Genomic DNA, 17022 nt, shown 5'->3' with positions numbered 1-17022 from the left:
GAATCATATACATATACAACTCTCACTTTACGCATTATAGAGTAAAGGTTACGGCACACGTATAGTGTAGTTTATCAGAAGTACAGCTATTACACTTGCCACAAAGCCGGTAAATTTTACAGTTAAGCGGCCGACAGATTCTGTTGATGTACATGAGAGTATCAAACTAGTCTTCTCATCTCACCCACAAGGTAGCGCACACTGAGCCTTCGGTTTTGCTATCACATATTCTAGGGTGCAGTGAGTGTAATTTGGTGTAGCTCCTGGAGAATTAAGGATGGACTTTCTTGTGAAAATAAACACATGCTAAATGTATTTATTATGGTATTGTTAAGTCATTATGCATTATAAGTATATTGCTATATTATCCAGTTTCTTCCTGTATCGTCCCGCTACATTACTGTAGAAGAGGTATTGTATCCGGGACCTCTGGGTTTCTAGCCTGATGCGTTATCGATGAGGCTTAAAAATCCCCGCTCCCAATTAAGCCACCCGTGTTCGTCCTGGAAGTTTCTAGTTGTAACCGCCGTGCTTGTGAGAGACAGGCAAAGTGTTTCTGTTAATAGTTGCCTTGCCGACTAAGTCGGTGCCAATATGGCAGATTCCTTTATTTTAAAAAAACCCAACATCAGCTTGAGATCGAACCTAGGACCCCTGGTGTACAAGTTTGACGCTCAATGGAATGAGCTCAAGGTGACTTCTCTCTAGCCGGGTCGGTAGATAGCGGCATGGGTTGTACACGTGGGTGTCATTTAATATGTACCTCAATTTTAGTGTTGTAAAAATAATAACTCTTTAAAATTATTTATTATTGACAGCATATTCAATGATGCATGCTTGTTATAACTATATGGAGGCATATAAACTGTATCGAGTCGTAACTCGATACAACTTCATTGTTCGGGCTGACGAATCCCGGCTGGCACCGTCGCAGTGCAGCCATTGCTCTATTACAGACGTGTTTGGCTGGTGCTGTTAAGAGTCGCCAAAACACATTGTGTGACCAAAACTGTAACTGTGAGGAGGTATCAGATAATTTAAGCATGCAAAAAGTCGAGGAATCAGAAGATGCCAGGAAACGAAAGGTAATATTCAGACGTGGAGCTTTTTACATCAACAGAATGGTTTCTTTTGGAGTTGTGTTTTATATCTTTAGAACTGATACTATCACGATTATAGAAATGTGAAGGGCCGTTCACGCTATTAGGAGGTTGTCTTACCTTTCAAATTACAAAAAAAAAACAGGGGATTGGCGCACCTGCTAGCTGTATACAGGTACATATGTATTACATGTCCAAATGTTGTAATTTTAACCTTCAAAGTATACAACCAATACCTGTAAACTTCACTTTGGTTTTATTCCACCAGATCATTTACTGGCAATGTGTATGTATCTTCGAACATCATATGATTGCTTAACATGCGTTTTAGTCGTAAATACTTAAAATTATTCAAACGAATATTGCTTTAATTTTACCTTTCTGGTGGTTTGTTCGAACGTTATTCTTGTTAACATGAGACTGACTAACGGGTAATATTTTTATATTATTTTGTAAGCTTCTGAGCTTGAGCAAACCTGTTATGATGAATACTTCCATAACGGCTCGAACTTAATCTTGTTTTTTTTTTATTCTATCCCAATTGGTAATTTAGATTAGCTTGTAAAATGTCCAGCCGACTACCCCCATCTCTGTCTTTACGCAAAAAGATACATAGTTGAAGAACCCCTAACCGACTTCTGTTCCTATTATCCAAAATACTTGAATGAACAATTATCAAACGAACATAGAAACTTCTTGTTGAAAACTTTCTGACTACATACATTTGGCTCACTGTCCATGCTGTTAAACTGGAACCGCTAGAGCAGTATACAGTATATCTTATTTATTTACAAATAAGAAATATTTGTCGTACATAATTACATAACGTTACGTATAAATTATGACAAAACTCTTGAACTAGGTGTTTGGCTTCAGTAAGTCGGTGAGGCAATTAAATGCATGTTAATCAAAACCAAAGGCACTAAATATGATCATTTCTAAAATAAAACGTTTCTATCAGTCACACGATCACATATCCCGACGAATGACGCAACTTCAGTTATTCATATTGAGTGTTTTAAAAAACCATTTATAAAGCACAGCAACGATGTAAGATATATTGTCTGAAGGTCTCTTACATGTATGTAATAAACTAACATCTTATTTGTATATAATGAACTGACAGAGAGGACCGACATATATATATATATGCCTGTTGCCAAATTCCTTTGGTATTTGAAATCGGCACTAAAATATTCTGAAAAAAAAAGAAAACATTAAAAATCAGAAAAAAACACTACTTATTTGAATGTTATATGCTACTGTTGTTGTCAATGAGTTATTTCGAACACTTAACAGACCTAGTCTGCGGTTCGAACAACTTATCTTATTGATTTAACAAGATAATATGCGAAATTGGAATGCCATTGAATTTCTGGAGCAAAGTTACACTTGAGTTAATTACAACACAACTAATTACCAAGGAATACTCAGTGAAAAATTCTGAAATGGCTGTTGGACTTTTGACACATAAATCTCGTCGATAATTTTGTAGCTTTGTATTTGTGATTAAAATGATTACACCTACAAAGTTTTGTTCAAATCTTATGATAAAGGCAGACGTCTTGTTGTTACAAAACAGGGTCTTGCCATTGGTCGCTTTGTTAAAGTAGAATATGATCACTGCGTGACTGTTTGACCTTTCGAACCCCGCGAGATGTTATTTAAACATTTGTCTGAACGTTTCATTAGATAATAACACTTGATACAATTATCAACATATCTAATCAGGCACTTGTTTATATTTTAAATATCTTGCAATGCGCAAATAGGATTTTTTGCGAACTACAACATAAAATGATTAATATATTTAAGAATTCATACACATATTTCATTACAAGCCACACAATATATAGAGAATAATACATGCCCTTTTCCATAAATGCTATGGATATTATTAAACAAAGACTTTTTGATTGTTGTGTACAAGGAATAAGGAGTCAGATAGCTGAATCGACCAAATGTAGTATGTATAGACACCTAATATGTGCACAAAGTTTTGATATGCAAATTTATCTCGGGAAACCTATCCAATTCAAGTACAGAAAAGTCATTACGAAACTCAGAATGTCCAGTCACCAGTTAGAAATTGAGCAAGGTAGATATATAAATGTACCAATGAACTTAAGAATCTGTAAATTATGCAATTTAGATATTGAGGACGAATAACACTTTGTGCTTAAAGGTCCATCTTTTCAGATAATTAAACATATTCACATGAAAAAATATTATTGGTCGAAACCCAGCATGTTTAAATTCATCAGTGTTATGAACTCTAGCAATATATCTGATTTATGCAAATTTGGAAAGTTTCTGCACAAATCATTTATGTTGAGAGAGATTCAAAAACAAATTTAAATGTATGAACTAACAACAATGCGTTCTCCTTCAATACATTATTTTTATTAATTTTTCTTTAACTAGTATATCACTGATGATGTACATTCATTCAAATATATGTCACTTATTTTATAACTAGTATATCATTCATTCAAAATACATGCCATTTATTTGTTTACACATACAAACTGCCGCCCTGGTAAGCATGTATTGAAAATGTATGGATCGTAGTAGTATCCTGTACCTATAAGCTGTAAACTTTTGGAAAATAAATTGAACATGACCATATCACACCCAGTATCCACCCGAGACTGCAATATCAGCCCGAGGGTCAGATATTGGTCGAGAGTTGATACTGGGTGTGATATGGAAAAATGCATGTTTTATTCTGTTTATTACATACTTACTAACAAAACACTGTATTTGTACGCTCATCAAGCTCTCAGGATAATTAGTTTTTAAAACCCACCTCTTCCCATCCTTTCTGTCGTCAATATTTTGTTTCTTTATTTTAAAGGAGCGTAGGTTGTACAGATGTAGTGTTAAACATTGTCCAATATTACTATGTACTGTGTATCATTAGATGTATACAATTTGTAACCTGGCAGGTTGTTGCTAGTTTATGTGGAAGTGAGACAACATTTGCCGTCTTGTCAAATCATTGGGTAAACCTACCTCCCCTAATTAACAGGGTTGGGGCAGCCGGCTCGCAGTAATCATGTAAAGATGGGTTGGCAACCCCACCATTGACCAATATTTGGCGTTTTTTGGCAACCCCACTAGGGCTAGCTGTTATAGTTTGTAGTAGTGGCTAACATGCGTGTGTGGTGGCAGCTACTGGGTTATTCAATTTTTCATATAATTTCCCATATATTATTGATTTTATGTTTGTTATGAGTGCAGGGCCATAACAACTATTACATTTTATCTTATTATCTATTTTTCTTTTGAAATATTGAAAAACGAAAGATTTCCAAAAGGGGTGTAATACGGGTTTTGTGGGCTGATACGGAGAGGGCTGATACGGGTTTCGGGGTGTGATACGGCGAGGGCTGATATTGGTTAGAGCACTTGTGTCATATCGCATATACACACAAAAAACGTATTTATTAGTAAGTATGTAACAATTGATAAGAATTTCGCTTATCGGAATATCTCATGTCAAAGGTTTTGTATTTCGGAATACCTCGTGTCATTTTCCTCGCTGAGATCATTTTCTCCGATAACAATGGTGGGAATCTTTCAATTGACATTTGTTTTATATCATTTGTCTGTTTATTCCTATCACATCTACAGATCCAGCTGCTGGCCGCTATACGAGACAAACACAAGCAGGAGGCGTTACAGTTATTGAAAGGGGGCGCTGGTGTGGATTACCGGGATTTGGTAAGGCAGGCCATATCCTTTAAAACATTGAAGACATCCCTCCAAATCCTCCTCCTTTCCCTAATCAACTATCTAATATCAATATTACTGAGCAAGATGTTTATGCCCAACTTCAACTCATTAATTTAAAAAAAGCCTGCTGGTCCTGATGCAATTCATCCTAGGTTTATTAAAGGTGTATCTGAATCTCTTGTAAAGCCATTACATATTCTTTAAATAAATCAGTGGAATCTGGTCAATTACCTAAAGTCCGGGAAAATGCCAATGTCACAGCTGTATATAAGAGCAAAGGTGCGAGAAGTGACCCATCAAGCTAGACCTATTTCTAACACTCCTCTGTTTGGTTAAATGTTTGAAAGAATTATGTTCAAATATTTGTTTAACTATCTTTCAATAAATCATATATTTTCTAAGAACCAATCTGGATTCCTCCCCAAAGATTTTACACTTAATCAGCTATTGCTATATATGATTCAATTCTTAAGCAACTTGATAAAAGAAAAGAGGCCAGAATTGTGTTTTGTGATATTAGTAAGGCCTTTGATAGGGTCTGGCATGATGAACTTGTGTACAAATTGAAAAATATAGTATGGAAGACAATTTTCTTAATTGGCTTTCTAATTATTTAACTGATAGACAGCAAAGAGTAATAATTATGGGTACACGTCTTCCTGGCGTACACTTACAGCAGTTGTCCCACAAGGCTCAGTCATTGGGCCATATTTATCTATATATAAATGACTTAGAAAAAGAAATTTAGTCAAATGTGAAAGTTTCTGCAGATGATACCTCACTGTTTGTACTTACTTATAGAAAATGATAACAATGCTGCTGCTAAAACAATGATCTCAATAGAATATCTATTTGGGCTCATAGATGGGGTATATTATTTAGTCCTGGTAAAACAGAAGCTCTTCTTGTATCAAATAAATTAAATGCAGATGAAATGCGCTCTGATCTCACATTTCTTAACAATTCTGTGGTAAATGAAAAACAGCATAAACATCTGGGTATTTTTTTTTTTACAACCATGGTTTGACGTCTGATCACAACAATTTCTTATATAATAATACATGTAATAAGATGCATATATTTAGATCACTCAAACACAAACTTGATATGAAATCTCTAGAAATGATATACCAGTCATATATTCGTCCAAATCTTGAGTATGCTAGTGTTGTATGGAATAATTGTAATCAAACTGAATCAGATATCCTTGAATCTATCCAGCTAGATGCTGCTAGAATAGTTACTGGTCACCAAAGAGGTACTAGTCATGAAATCATCTATAATGAAATTGGATGGGATACTCTTAAGAAACGTAGTAAGGATCAGCAGCATAAATTGTTTTTTTAAAATAATTAACCATGTTAGTCCTCATTATCTTTTTGAAATTGTTGAACCATATATAGTCAGCAATGAAGCTATGACACATCATGTCCGACATCAACGTATATTTGAACCACAAATTTGTAGATCTAATGCATATTTCAACAGTTTCTTTCCTAGCATAATGTCTTGGTGGAATAGACCTGAATGTAACTATTATAATTTGAGATCTACTAGTGAACTCAAAAAACAACTTGTTCATCATGCCATACCCCAAAATAATGAAGATATATGTACTAAGATTTTTGAATATGGAGGGACTAGATCTTTTTACATAATATTATGTCAACTTCGAAATCGTGCAAGTCAATTGAACTTTGATCTCTTTAGAGACCATCATAATGATAATCCCTCCTGTATATGTGGTTACAATAATGAAGATGTGAGTCACTTCTTTCTGCATTGCCCTAGATATATGACTCAAAGACAAAATATGACAATATCTCTGTCTCATTTACAGCTTGACACAAACTTAAATTTACACTTAAACTTGGACCTAAACCTTTATGAACATATAATGATGTATGTTAATATACTGACTATAGGAAGTAGTTTCCTTAGTAAATATCTTAACTCTGCTATTCGTGTTTTTGTTCAGATTATATAGAATTAACCAACAGATTTTATGTATGCATGTATATGTGCATGTATGTATGTGTATGTGTGTGTGTGTGTGTGTGTGTGTGTGTATGTGTGCTTGTGTACATGCATGCATGTATGAATGTATGAGTGTATGTATGTTTACATATGTATGTATGTATGTATGTATGTATGTATGTATGTATGTATGTATGTATGTATGTATGTATGTATGTATGTATGTATGTATGTATGTATGTATGTTGTATGTATATATGTATGTATGTATGGTGTCTCCTATACATCATTGGCACTGATCTAATTCTTATGTTCCTAAAGCATGTTCATTATGTAAATATTCATAGTTCATTATATTGCTATTGTTTGAGATGTACCTCCTGGGAGAGGGATTGTTTAGGCTTTGCCTGTTGCCCAATTCCCATTAAATCTGATTGATTTAATAAAATATTTTGAAGTGAAATTTGATTCATTCATTTATTGATGCCAGTTCAAATAGATATATTTGACCCTCCAATAGGACATTTCATTGTGATCCTTTTTCCAGCATCAGGTAAGCTCGTCTTTAGTAATGACATCCCTGCTCCCCGATCCTACAGTGCTTACATGTCGAATTTGATGCAGTAGTCAAGAGCATACTCCTAATGTCATGATTTCTGTGACAGATGTCGACTATCGACGCTGGTTTTCTGTGACAGATGTCGACTATTGACGCAGTTTTCTGTGACAGATGTCGACTATTGACGCTGGTTTTCTGTGACGGATGTCGACTATTGACGCTCGTTCTCTGTGACTGATGTCGACTATTGACGCTGGTTTTCTGTGACAGATGTCGATTATTGACCCTGGTTTTCTGTGACAGATGTCGACTATTGACGCTGGTTTTCTATGACAGATGTCGACTATTAACGCTGGTTTACTGTGACAGATGTCGACTATTGACGCTGGTTTTCTGTGACAGATGTCGACTATTGACGCTGGTTTACTGTGACAGATGTCGACTATTGACGATGGTTTTCTGTAAAAGATGTCGACTATTGACGTCCATTTTCTGTGACAGATGTCGACTATTGACGCTGGGTTTCTGTGACGGATGTCGACTATTGACGCTCGTTCTCTGGGACTGATGTCGACTATTGACGCTGGTTTTCTGTGACAGATGTCGATTTTTGACCCTGGTTTTCTGTGACAGATGTCGACTATTGATGCTGGTTTTCTATGACAGATGTCGACTATTAACGCTGGTTTACTGTGACAGATGTCGATTATTGACGCTGGTTTTCTGTAAAAGATGTCGACTATCGACGCTGGTTTTCTGTGACAGATGTCGACTATTAACGCTGGTTTTCTGTGACAGATGTCGACTATTGACGCAGTTTTCTGTGACAGATGTCGAATATTGACGCTGGTTTTCTGTGACAGATGTTGACTATTGACGCTGGTTTTCTGTGACAGATGTCGACTATTAACGCTGGTTTACTGTGACAGATGTGGACTATTGACGCTGGTTTTCTGTGACAGATGTCGATTATTGACCCTGGTTTTCTGTGACAGATGTCGACTATTGATGCTGGTTTTCTGTAAAAGATGTCGACTATTGACGCCCGTTTTCTGTGACAGATGTCGACTACTGACGCCCGTTTTCTGTGACAGATGTCGACTATTGACGCCCGTTTTCTGTGACAGTTGTCGACTATTGACGCTCGTTTACAAAGAGTGTAGGTTGATGTAGGTTTTGGACAAGTTTTATGGTCACTGTCATGATCTCATTGGGAAATATGCGTTTTCTGTGTATGATGTGAAAGTCGATTTTTTTTTTATAATAATGCTCGGTAACCACCTAAGTTTGTTGTCACTATCCAGGTTCTGTCTATAATTAGGACGCGACATTAATTTAATCTAGATTTACCCAGCAGATATTATCGATAAAGCAGAAGACTCCTACCGTCCGCGTTGAGTTGAAATTACGATTTTGATTCTCCTTTTGTGTTTAATAGACAATATCGGGCAAGGATATATGACACCTAAGCTGCACGTTTCACGATTGTTAATTACGTAGAAGACTGGCTTCATGTACCAGCCCCTAGTTTTTTATGAAGATTTTCCCACTGCATTTTAATCAGACATCCAAGTGATCAAAATTATAAGCGATATTTTTTGTTTCTAAATAATTTAATACATGTATCTATATGATATTCTAGAGACAGGGGCCAATTCTATCTACGTAGATACGTTAAGGAATTTAATATATAATATAAGTAGTGCACACACATTTTTATGGGACAATAACCGGAATCGCAGTATTTGTATTTCTGCCGATCCATAGCACTTGAGCAATCGTATCGCCTAATCAATTTGCTATAGTTGGAAAATTGCCAATATAACGCTTTAAGTGATTTGCTAACATTGAATCATATTTCAAAAGTATTCATTTTACAACTGTTTTTACCATAGAGTTATCACAAAGTCACTGTCCGCCAGTATGAACAAATATTTATCATATTGCTTCAGCTTACCTTTGTTGATGTATAATAAGTCAGAAATGTCCAATGGTAGGTGCAATGTGTTTATGTTTGCATTGCAGGAGGCATTTAAACATGAATTGCTTAATGTAAATCTGAACTCACTTTATCATACATAAATAAAAATGTTAACACCATATTACATGCGAATTATTTGTTACCGCTATAATACAAGTAATTCAATATTTAATGACTACAGGTAACTCCGTATCACCATGTATATGATAATCATCAAACAACATAATTTAAATGATAAACTAATAAACAAATCACACCATTTAAAAGCATTTATTTATATCTGAAATGGGATTAAAACATGTAGGTAACGAATCGAAATGGACAACAATTCATACACAACAGCTATACCTCCGTTCATAACCTTAAGTGTAATAAATGCATGAAGTTTGTTTTTGCCGATTTTTGCCGGACAAACTTACAATGCAATATCTTAAGAGATACAGGTTGTTGAGGACTATGGGATGGTGTTATGGTCTGAAATGGAAGTATGCTATGATCTTGTGCGATATGATGGTCGATTTTATTGTTCAATGGTGTGTTCTACCTTGTCCTCGCCGCTGGTCCGTTCCTCGCATTCAGGACGTTACTTGGATTTGACTTAGCTTTGTAGATTATACTCTCTCTCTCTCGAGGTTACATCCATATTGCATAAAGCCCGCTTCATGTTTAATATGGATGTAACCGATTTGCGTTTATACAGGCATGCAAATATTTACATTTTCACTGATGAACAATCGCAAAGATAAACAGTCAAATTATTACCCTCGGGTTGTGATTTCCTTGTCCACAGATCACATCCATGTAAGATTCTATTAATATTGTTTCTCTTTAACAGACAGGGTCCTATCCTTTACACTACGCGGCCAGTGAGGGGTATGATGACGTCATCACAGTGCTTCTGGAGAAAGGCGCGAATGTAATGGCTTGGAACAATGTAAGTGAGGAGTACCAGCTGAATGTCAGTAAGTTGTGTCTGTTTCATAATTTATAACAATGTAGGTTGTGTTAGTTTTAAAGACCCCTATCCCGCTGTCGTAAAAAGAGTAGCCCCTTTCAGCGGACCCCATTTGGCGGAGTAATGGCCCCTTGAATAACGAAAAACGTCATTATCTTCCGTTTCTGCTCATTAACTCTCGAAAATAATATCCGATTGTCTTCAAACTTAGTAACAGGGTTCAATGCATTAAGGGCTCAACCAAGTTTGACAACCACTTTAATCGGACTACATTTGGCACAGTCATTATCTGAAGTTTCCTCTTAATCGCTCTAGCAAATATTAGATAAGACTTTTATTTCTTTGAGTTTCAAGCTATACATAATGTCTCAACAGCACATTACTCACATATTTAACCTAACCTCATTAATGTTTACCTACAATATGTCCTGAAAGCGGGGGATATACATTCCACGAATTTGCTTGTTTCGTTTTGGATTTAATTCCATATATACGCTGTATGTAGCGGTTAGGCTAGGGCACTTCCATTGACAAAGAAGACCAGTCAGTTAAAGCGAAAGTATACTAAAGTAAAGTCCAGGGTTCGAATACAGCAAGGAATGGTTTAATATTTTAGAAATTATCCTTGATTATGAGTTACCCGTATCAACTGTGTTAACATAACAATAAGGTGTATCAGCTGACAATTTTGTTATAAGGTAGGTTGTATCAGTTTGAATGTTAACTAATGTTTTCATTAATGCGGTGTATCTTGACCATTACCGTAGAACGGACGGACGGCCGTTCACCAGGCAGCCATGCACGGACATGCACGATCCATAGTGACCCTGGTCGCCGGAGGCGCCGTCGTACGTACGCTTGACCACGTAAGTTTAAATGAAGTTTAACGTTATTCGTTACGATATCACATTATGAGAAGAAATAAGAAGACGATAGTGATTTTAAAAAACCTGAGCCAAGATAGGACATCCCTATTAACGTTTGATGGTGTTAATTCATATCTTCTTGAACAATTTTTACACGTAAGTACACTTATGGATTTAGTCTGATCAAAATAAAGATACTTATGTATTAAGTTTTTACTCAAATGTCTGGTTGTCGATGACTTTACCACCTCTGTAAGAATACTACGGATATGTGAAAGACAACTATAAATTGTGAAATCCTTTTTCAAATTCAAAATTGCTATGTCGAACCTACCTGGAATGATATTTGTGAGATCAGGATCATATTTCTTTGGAAAACTCTTGTAAAGTCCCATCGCGTCTCCTTTTCATGATGTGTAGGCCAAAGTCCGTTATTCAATTTCTGTGAGCGAAAATTTAAAGACCCGCTATTTGTTTTGTCGAAGTCAACTGAGGTGTGCGATTTTTCATGCAATGTGTTTCTGGCGTGTTCGATTTTTTATCCAGATGTGTAAAATTTGAATGTGGTCATGATAACGTATACAACCGTTTTGCTATGTACACAAATAATATAAGTACACTATGTTGACTAGTTTTCTGAAATATTTATGTTAATGCTCGCATGGGTATACATAGTGACATATTCACATCCCCCCCCCCCCCAGCATCACCGATAAGAACCCAATAGACGAGACATGCACAGCTGTTTTAAAGTTTGGAATACTGTATATATCGCAAAATGTTATAGATGTAATCACGTGTGCGTGGCTAACGTTTATCTCCAAAATACAATGTGGTAGACTCGGCTCGTGAATGTTTTAGTCCCCAAGGTTTGCTTGTCACATTGATAGCCACAGTGATCTCTCCTGCGTAATGGCTTGGTTCAAATGTATTCACTCTTTACTCATAATAAATTTGGAGTTAAACAGTATTCCGTCTTTTTTAGATCTATATAATAAAGGATTAAACGCACACCCTGTTCTGTATTAACAGTAGTTTACACCGGAGGTTCACCTTTCTTAGTTTACACCGGATGTTCACCTTTCTGTATAAACAGGAGTGTATACCGGATGTTCACCTTTATGTATAAACAGTAATTTACACCGGATGATCAACTTTCTGTATGAACAGAAGTTTACACCGGATGTTCAGCTTTCTGTATAAACAGGAGTGTATACCGGATGTTCTCCTTTATGTATAAACAGTAATTTACGCCGGATGATCAACTTTCTGTATGAACAGAAGTTTACACCGGATGTTCACCTTTCTGTATAAACAGTAGTTTACACCGGATGTTCACCTTTCTGTATAAACAGTAATTTACACCGAATGTTCGAATTTCTGTATAAACAGTAGTTTACACCGGATGTTTACCTTTCTGTTTAACCTTTCTGTATGAACCCGGATGTTCACCGGATGTTAACCTTTCTGTATAAACAGTAGTCTACACCGGATTTTCACCTTTATGTATAAACAGTAGTTTACACCGGATGTTTACCTTTCTGTTTAACCTTTCTGTATGAACAGTAGTTTACACCGGATGTTAACCTTTGTATATAACAGTAGTTTTCATCGGATGTTCAACTTTGTGTATAAACAGTAGTTTACACCGGAAAGTTCACCTTTCTGGCCACATGGCTTTGACGATGAGTCTTAAACAGATGCTGTATCTCTTCTTTCTTCTTTTTCATTTTTTAGGTATTCCGATTTGGCTCTTCACTATGGTTGTCTAATTATTACAATTATTATAATAAGGCATTGCAATTCATTAGCATACTTTCTTTCTATTTTTGTTAGTATGTGAGAAGTTAGTATGCATGTGGTTGTTAAATTTATTATTATATTTTTTTTGCTCTATATCGTATATATGGTGCTTGGCACCAAACCATTCATCATTGTACTTCTTTTTTTTTTTTTTAATGTTTTCCCTTTTTTTTATTCAATAAATTTTCATTGTCGGTATTTTTCCTTTTTAGAGTTATATTATTTAATTTACATTTCTGGCCACTTGGCATTGACGATGAGTCTTAAACAGACGCTGTATCTCATAGGTATCTCATATCTCATAGGTAAGGCATCACTGGAAAGCCTGTGCCTTGTAATGATGTTATTTATCTGCATTTCGTTAATTGATTGGTTGATGATGGAGTGCGCGAAGAATGGCATACATTGTATGCCATTAAGTTATATCTAGCATCTAGTGTAGTCTAATTGTCGCAATAATATTAATATTTACACATCGTCGATTAAAAGGACGGATACAATTTGTGTGCATGGTCTTTCCAGTGCACGTTTAGCCTATTTTTGTATGATGCAGTGTTATACAATGGCAAACTATACCTATCTATAACAAAATTATAAAGGTGCAATTTTATGTGTCTCGATTCATCTTTGTATCAGACAATAAACGCTTAAACCACTTTAGCACCAAACGTTGTGGTATTCAGCCTAGAATATCAACAACAAAGTTGCACTTCAATGAAATATTTCTTAATTATCGTTTAACTGTTTGTCTCATTTATTTTTTTACAACAGAAAGGATGCCTCGCTCTGGAGTATGCTATCAAAAACAAGCACGTGACTGCAGTGAAGCTATTGTGTCAGTTTGGGTCAGAACCTTTATTACAGGACTGGGTGAGTTGAACCTCAGTTACGTATTTTGGCCGACGTAGGACCTTGATCACATTTGCTTCAATTTTACACTGCTTACCCTTTCGTTTAATTCTTTAAAAAGGAACGTTCAAATCCGCATATATCCTATATTCTTACAGACAACTATTAAGTATACTTTACCCTCTATCAAGCTGTTGGTCTTATACAGAACGGAAACTCTTTTTCCAGTTTCGTTTATTTGATCGGACCTCCGACCTCTGAAATGGGAGCTGATTTTAGTCTTCCCAATAAAGATGAATCATTGAAATTTTCTCTGAAATATTAACAATGCAGTCATAGCAACACTTGTTTTTTGGCAGTCTTGGGTTAGTCAACGTGACCTCAAAAAGAAAAAGGCCGAATATGAAATGGCTAAGATATTACAGCATCAGATCAGACTGATCCCCGGTTACCGGCACACGTGAGTAAACGATAATTTCATATCTAGGTCATGTGACATACACACGTCCTTGAAATGTATTTCAGAAAGAGAACGCTTGATTGTTAGCTATACCAAAACTAGATCACGTAAATTGCATACGAGAGTTTATGATATTACATTACACAATCAGACGAGATTAAACTATTGAGGGCTTCACGTTTTAATCTGAATATTTCTAATATATCATATGTCTATATAAGTATAGGAACATTGATAGAAACTTGCTGCAATCAACAAATGCTCCCTAAAGCTTGATAATTGTCACTATAAAATCAGTAATGCTTGTTTTGGCACAACTGCTGGTAAAGACACTGCCTTTAGACACTGTCTGTAAACGTTACATTTCATACTAAGATAGACAACTCTTGTTTTCATGTAATAAGAAGGCAGTGATTGGCTAAACATGTAATAGTTAGGCAGTGATTGGCTTAACTATTGACTGAACATGTTATAGTTAGACAGTTATTGGCTGAACATGTAATAGTTAGGCAGTAATTGGCTGACCATGTAATAGTAAGGCAGTGATTGGCTAAACATGTCAAAGTTAGGCAGTGCTTGGCTGCACATGTAATATTTAGGCAGTGAATGGCTAAGCATGTCATAGTTAGGCAGTGATTGGCTGAACATGTTATAGTTAGGCAGTGATTGACTGAACATGTTATAGATAGGCAGTGATTGGCTGAACATGAAATAGTTAGGCAGTGATTGGCTTAACATGAAATGGTTAGGCAGTGCTTGGCTGAACATGTAATATTTAGGCAGTGAATGGCTAAACATGTCATAGTTAGGCAGTGCTTGGCTGAACATGAAATAGTTAGGCAGTGATTGGCTGAACATGGTATAGTTAGACAGTGATTCGCTGAACATGTTATAGTTAGGCAGTGATTAGCTGAACATGTAATAGTTAGGCAGTGATTGGCTAAACATGTCATAGTTAGGCAGTGATTGGCTGAACATGTTATAGTTAGACAGTGATTAGCTGAACATGTTATAGTTAGACAGTGATTGGCTGAACATGTTATAGTTAGGCAGTGATTGGCTGAACATGTTATAGTTAGACAGTGATTGGCTGAACATGTTATAGTTAGGCAGTGATAAGCTGAACATGAAATAGTTAGGCAGTGCTTGGCTGACCATGTAATAGTAAGGCAGTGATTGGCTGAACATGTAATAGTTAGGCAGTGATTGGCTTAACATGAAATAGTTAGGCAGTGATTGGCTGAACATGTACTATTTAGGCAGTGATTGGCTAAACATGTCATAGTTAGGAAGTGCTTGGCTGAACATGAAATTGTTAGGCAGTGATTGACTGAACATGTTATAGTTGGGCAGTGATTGGCTGAACATGAAATAGTTAGACAGTGATTGACTGAACATGAAATAGTTAGGCAGTGATTTGCTGAATAGGTAATAGTTATACAGTGATTTGCTTAACATGTAATAGTTAGGCAGTGATTGGCTGAACATGTTATAGTTAGGCAGTGATAAGCTGAACATGTTATAGTTAGACAGTGATTGGCTGAACATGTTATAGTTAGGCAGTGATAAGCTGAACATGTTATAGTTAGACAGTGATTGGCTGCACATGTTATAGTTAGACAGTGATTGGCTGAACATGTAATAGTTAGGCAGTGATTGGCTGAACATCTAATAGTTAGACAGTGATTGGCTGAACATGTTATAGTTAGGCAGTGATAAGCTGAACATGTTATAGTTAGACAGTGATTGGCTGAACATGTACGTTATAGTAAGACAGTGATTGGCTGAACATGTTATAGTTAGACAGTGATTGGCTGCACATGTTATAGTTAGACAGTGATTGGCTGAACATGTTGTAGTTAGGCAGTGATTGGCTGAACATGTTATAGTTAGGCAGTGATAAGCTGAACATGTTATAGTTAGACAGTGATTGGCTGCACATGTTATAGTTAGACAGTGATTGGCTGAACACGTTATAGTTAGGCAGTGATTGGCTGAACATGTTATAGTTAGACAGTGATTGGCTGAACATGTTATAGTAAGGCAGGGATTGGCTTAACATGTAATAGTTAGGCAGTGATTGGCTGAACATGTTCAGCCAATCACTGCCTAACTATTACAGGTTAAGCCAATCACTGCCTAACCATTACAAGTTCAGCCAATCACTTCCTAACTATTACATGTTCAGCCAATCATTGCCAAACTATGACATGTTAAGCCAATCACTGCCTAAATATTATATGTTCAGCCAATACTATGACATGTTTAGCCAATCACTGCCTAAATAGTACATGTTCAGCCAATCACTGCCTAACTATTACAGGTTAAGCCAATCACTGTCTAACTATTACAAGTTCAGCCAATCACTTCCTAACTATTACATGTTCAGCCAATCATTGCCAAACTATGACATGTTAAGCCAATCACTGCCTAAATATTATATGTTCAGCCAATCACTGCCCAACTATTACAAGTTAAGCCAATCACTGCCTTACTATTACACGTTCAGCCAATCACTGCCCAACATGTTATAGTTGGGCAGTGATTGGCTGAACATGAAATAGTTAGGCAGTTATTGGCTTAACTTGTAATGGTTAAGCAGTGATTGGCTGAACATGAAATAGTTCGGCAGTGATTGGCTTAACTTGTAATGGTTAAGCAGTGATTGGCTGAACATGTAATAGTTAGACAGTGATTAGCTGAACATGTCATAGTTAGCAGTGATTAGCTTTGC

At 36.1% G+C, this 17022-nt stretch overlaps 1 protein-coding gene across 1 annotated transcript in view; it reads left to right on the top strand.

Moving 5' to 3' along the window:
* The first annotated feature begins 915 nt into the window (after positions 1 to 915).
* Positions 916 to 17022, top strand: part of LOC110442699 — a 45729-nt gene continuing 29622 nt past the window's right edge. Inside the window, exons 1-6 of the mRNA XM_021486419.1 lie at positions 916 to 1085; positions 4737 to 4826; positions 10191 to 10289; positions 11078 to 11176; positions 13751 to 13849; positions 14188 to 14288. Coding sequence (XP_021342094.1) covers positions 1044 to 1085; positions 4737 to 4826; positions 10191 to 10289; positions 11078 to 11176; positions 13751 to 13849; positions 14188 to 14288 — 530 coding nt within the window. The 5' untranslated portion in view covers positions 916 to 1043. The remainder of the gene's footprint in view (positions 1086 to 4736; positions 4827 to 10190; positions 10290 to 11077; positions 11177 to 13750; positions 13850 to 14187; positions 14289 to 17022) is intronic.

This window comes from Mizuhopecten yessoensis, unplaced genomic scaffold (genome assembly GCF_002113885.1).
Source record: "Mizuhopecten yessoensis strain PY_sf001 unplaced genomic scaffold, ASM211388v2 scaffold716291, whole genome shotgun sequence".
Taxonomy (NCBI): domain Eukaryota; kingdom Metazoa; phylum Mollusca; class Bivalvia; order Pectinida; family Pectinidae; genus Mizuhopecten; species Mizuhopecten yessoensis.
Note: the sequence above shows the minus strand (reverse complement) of the source record. Positions and strands in the feature narration are given on the sequence as shown.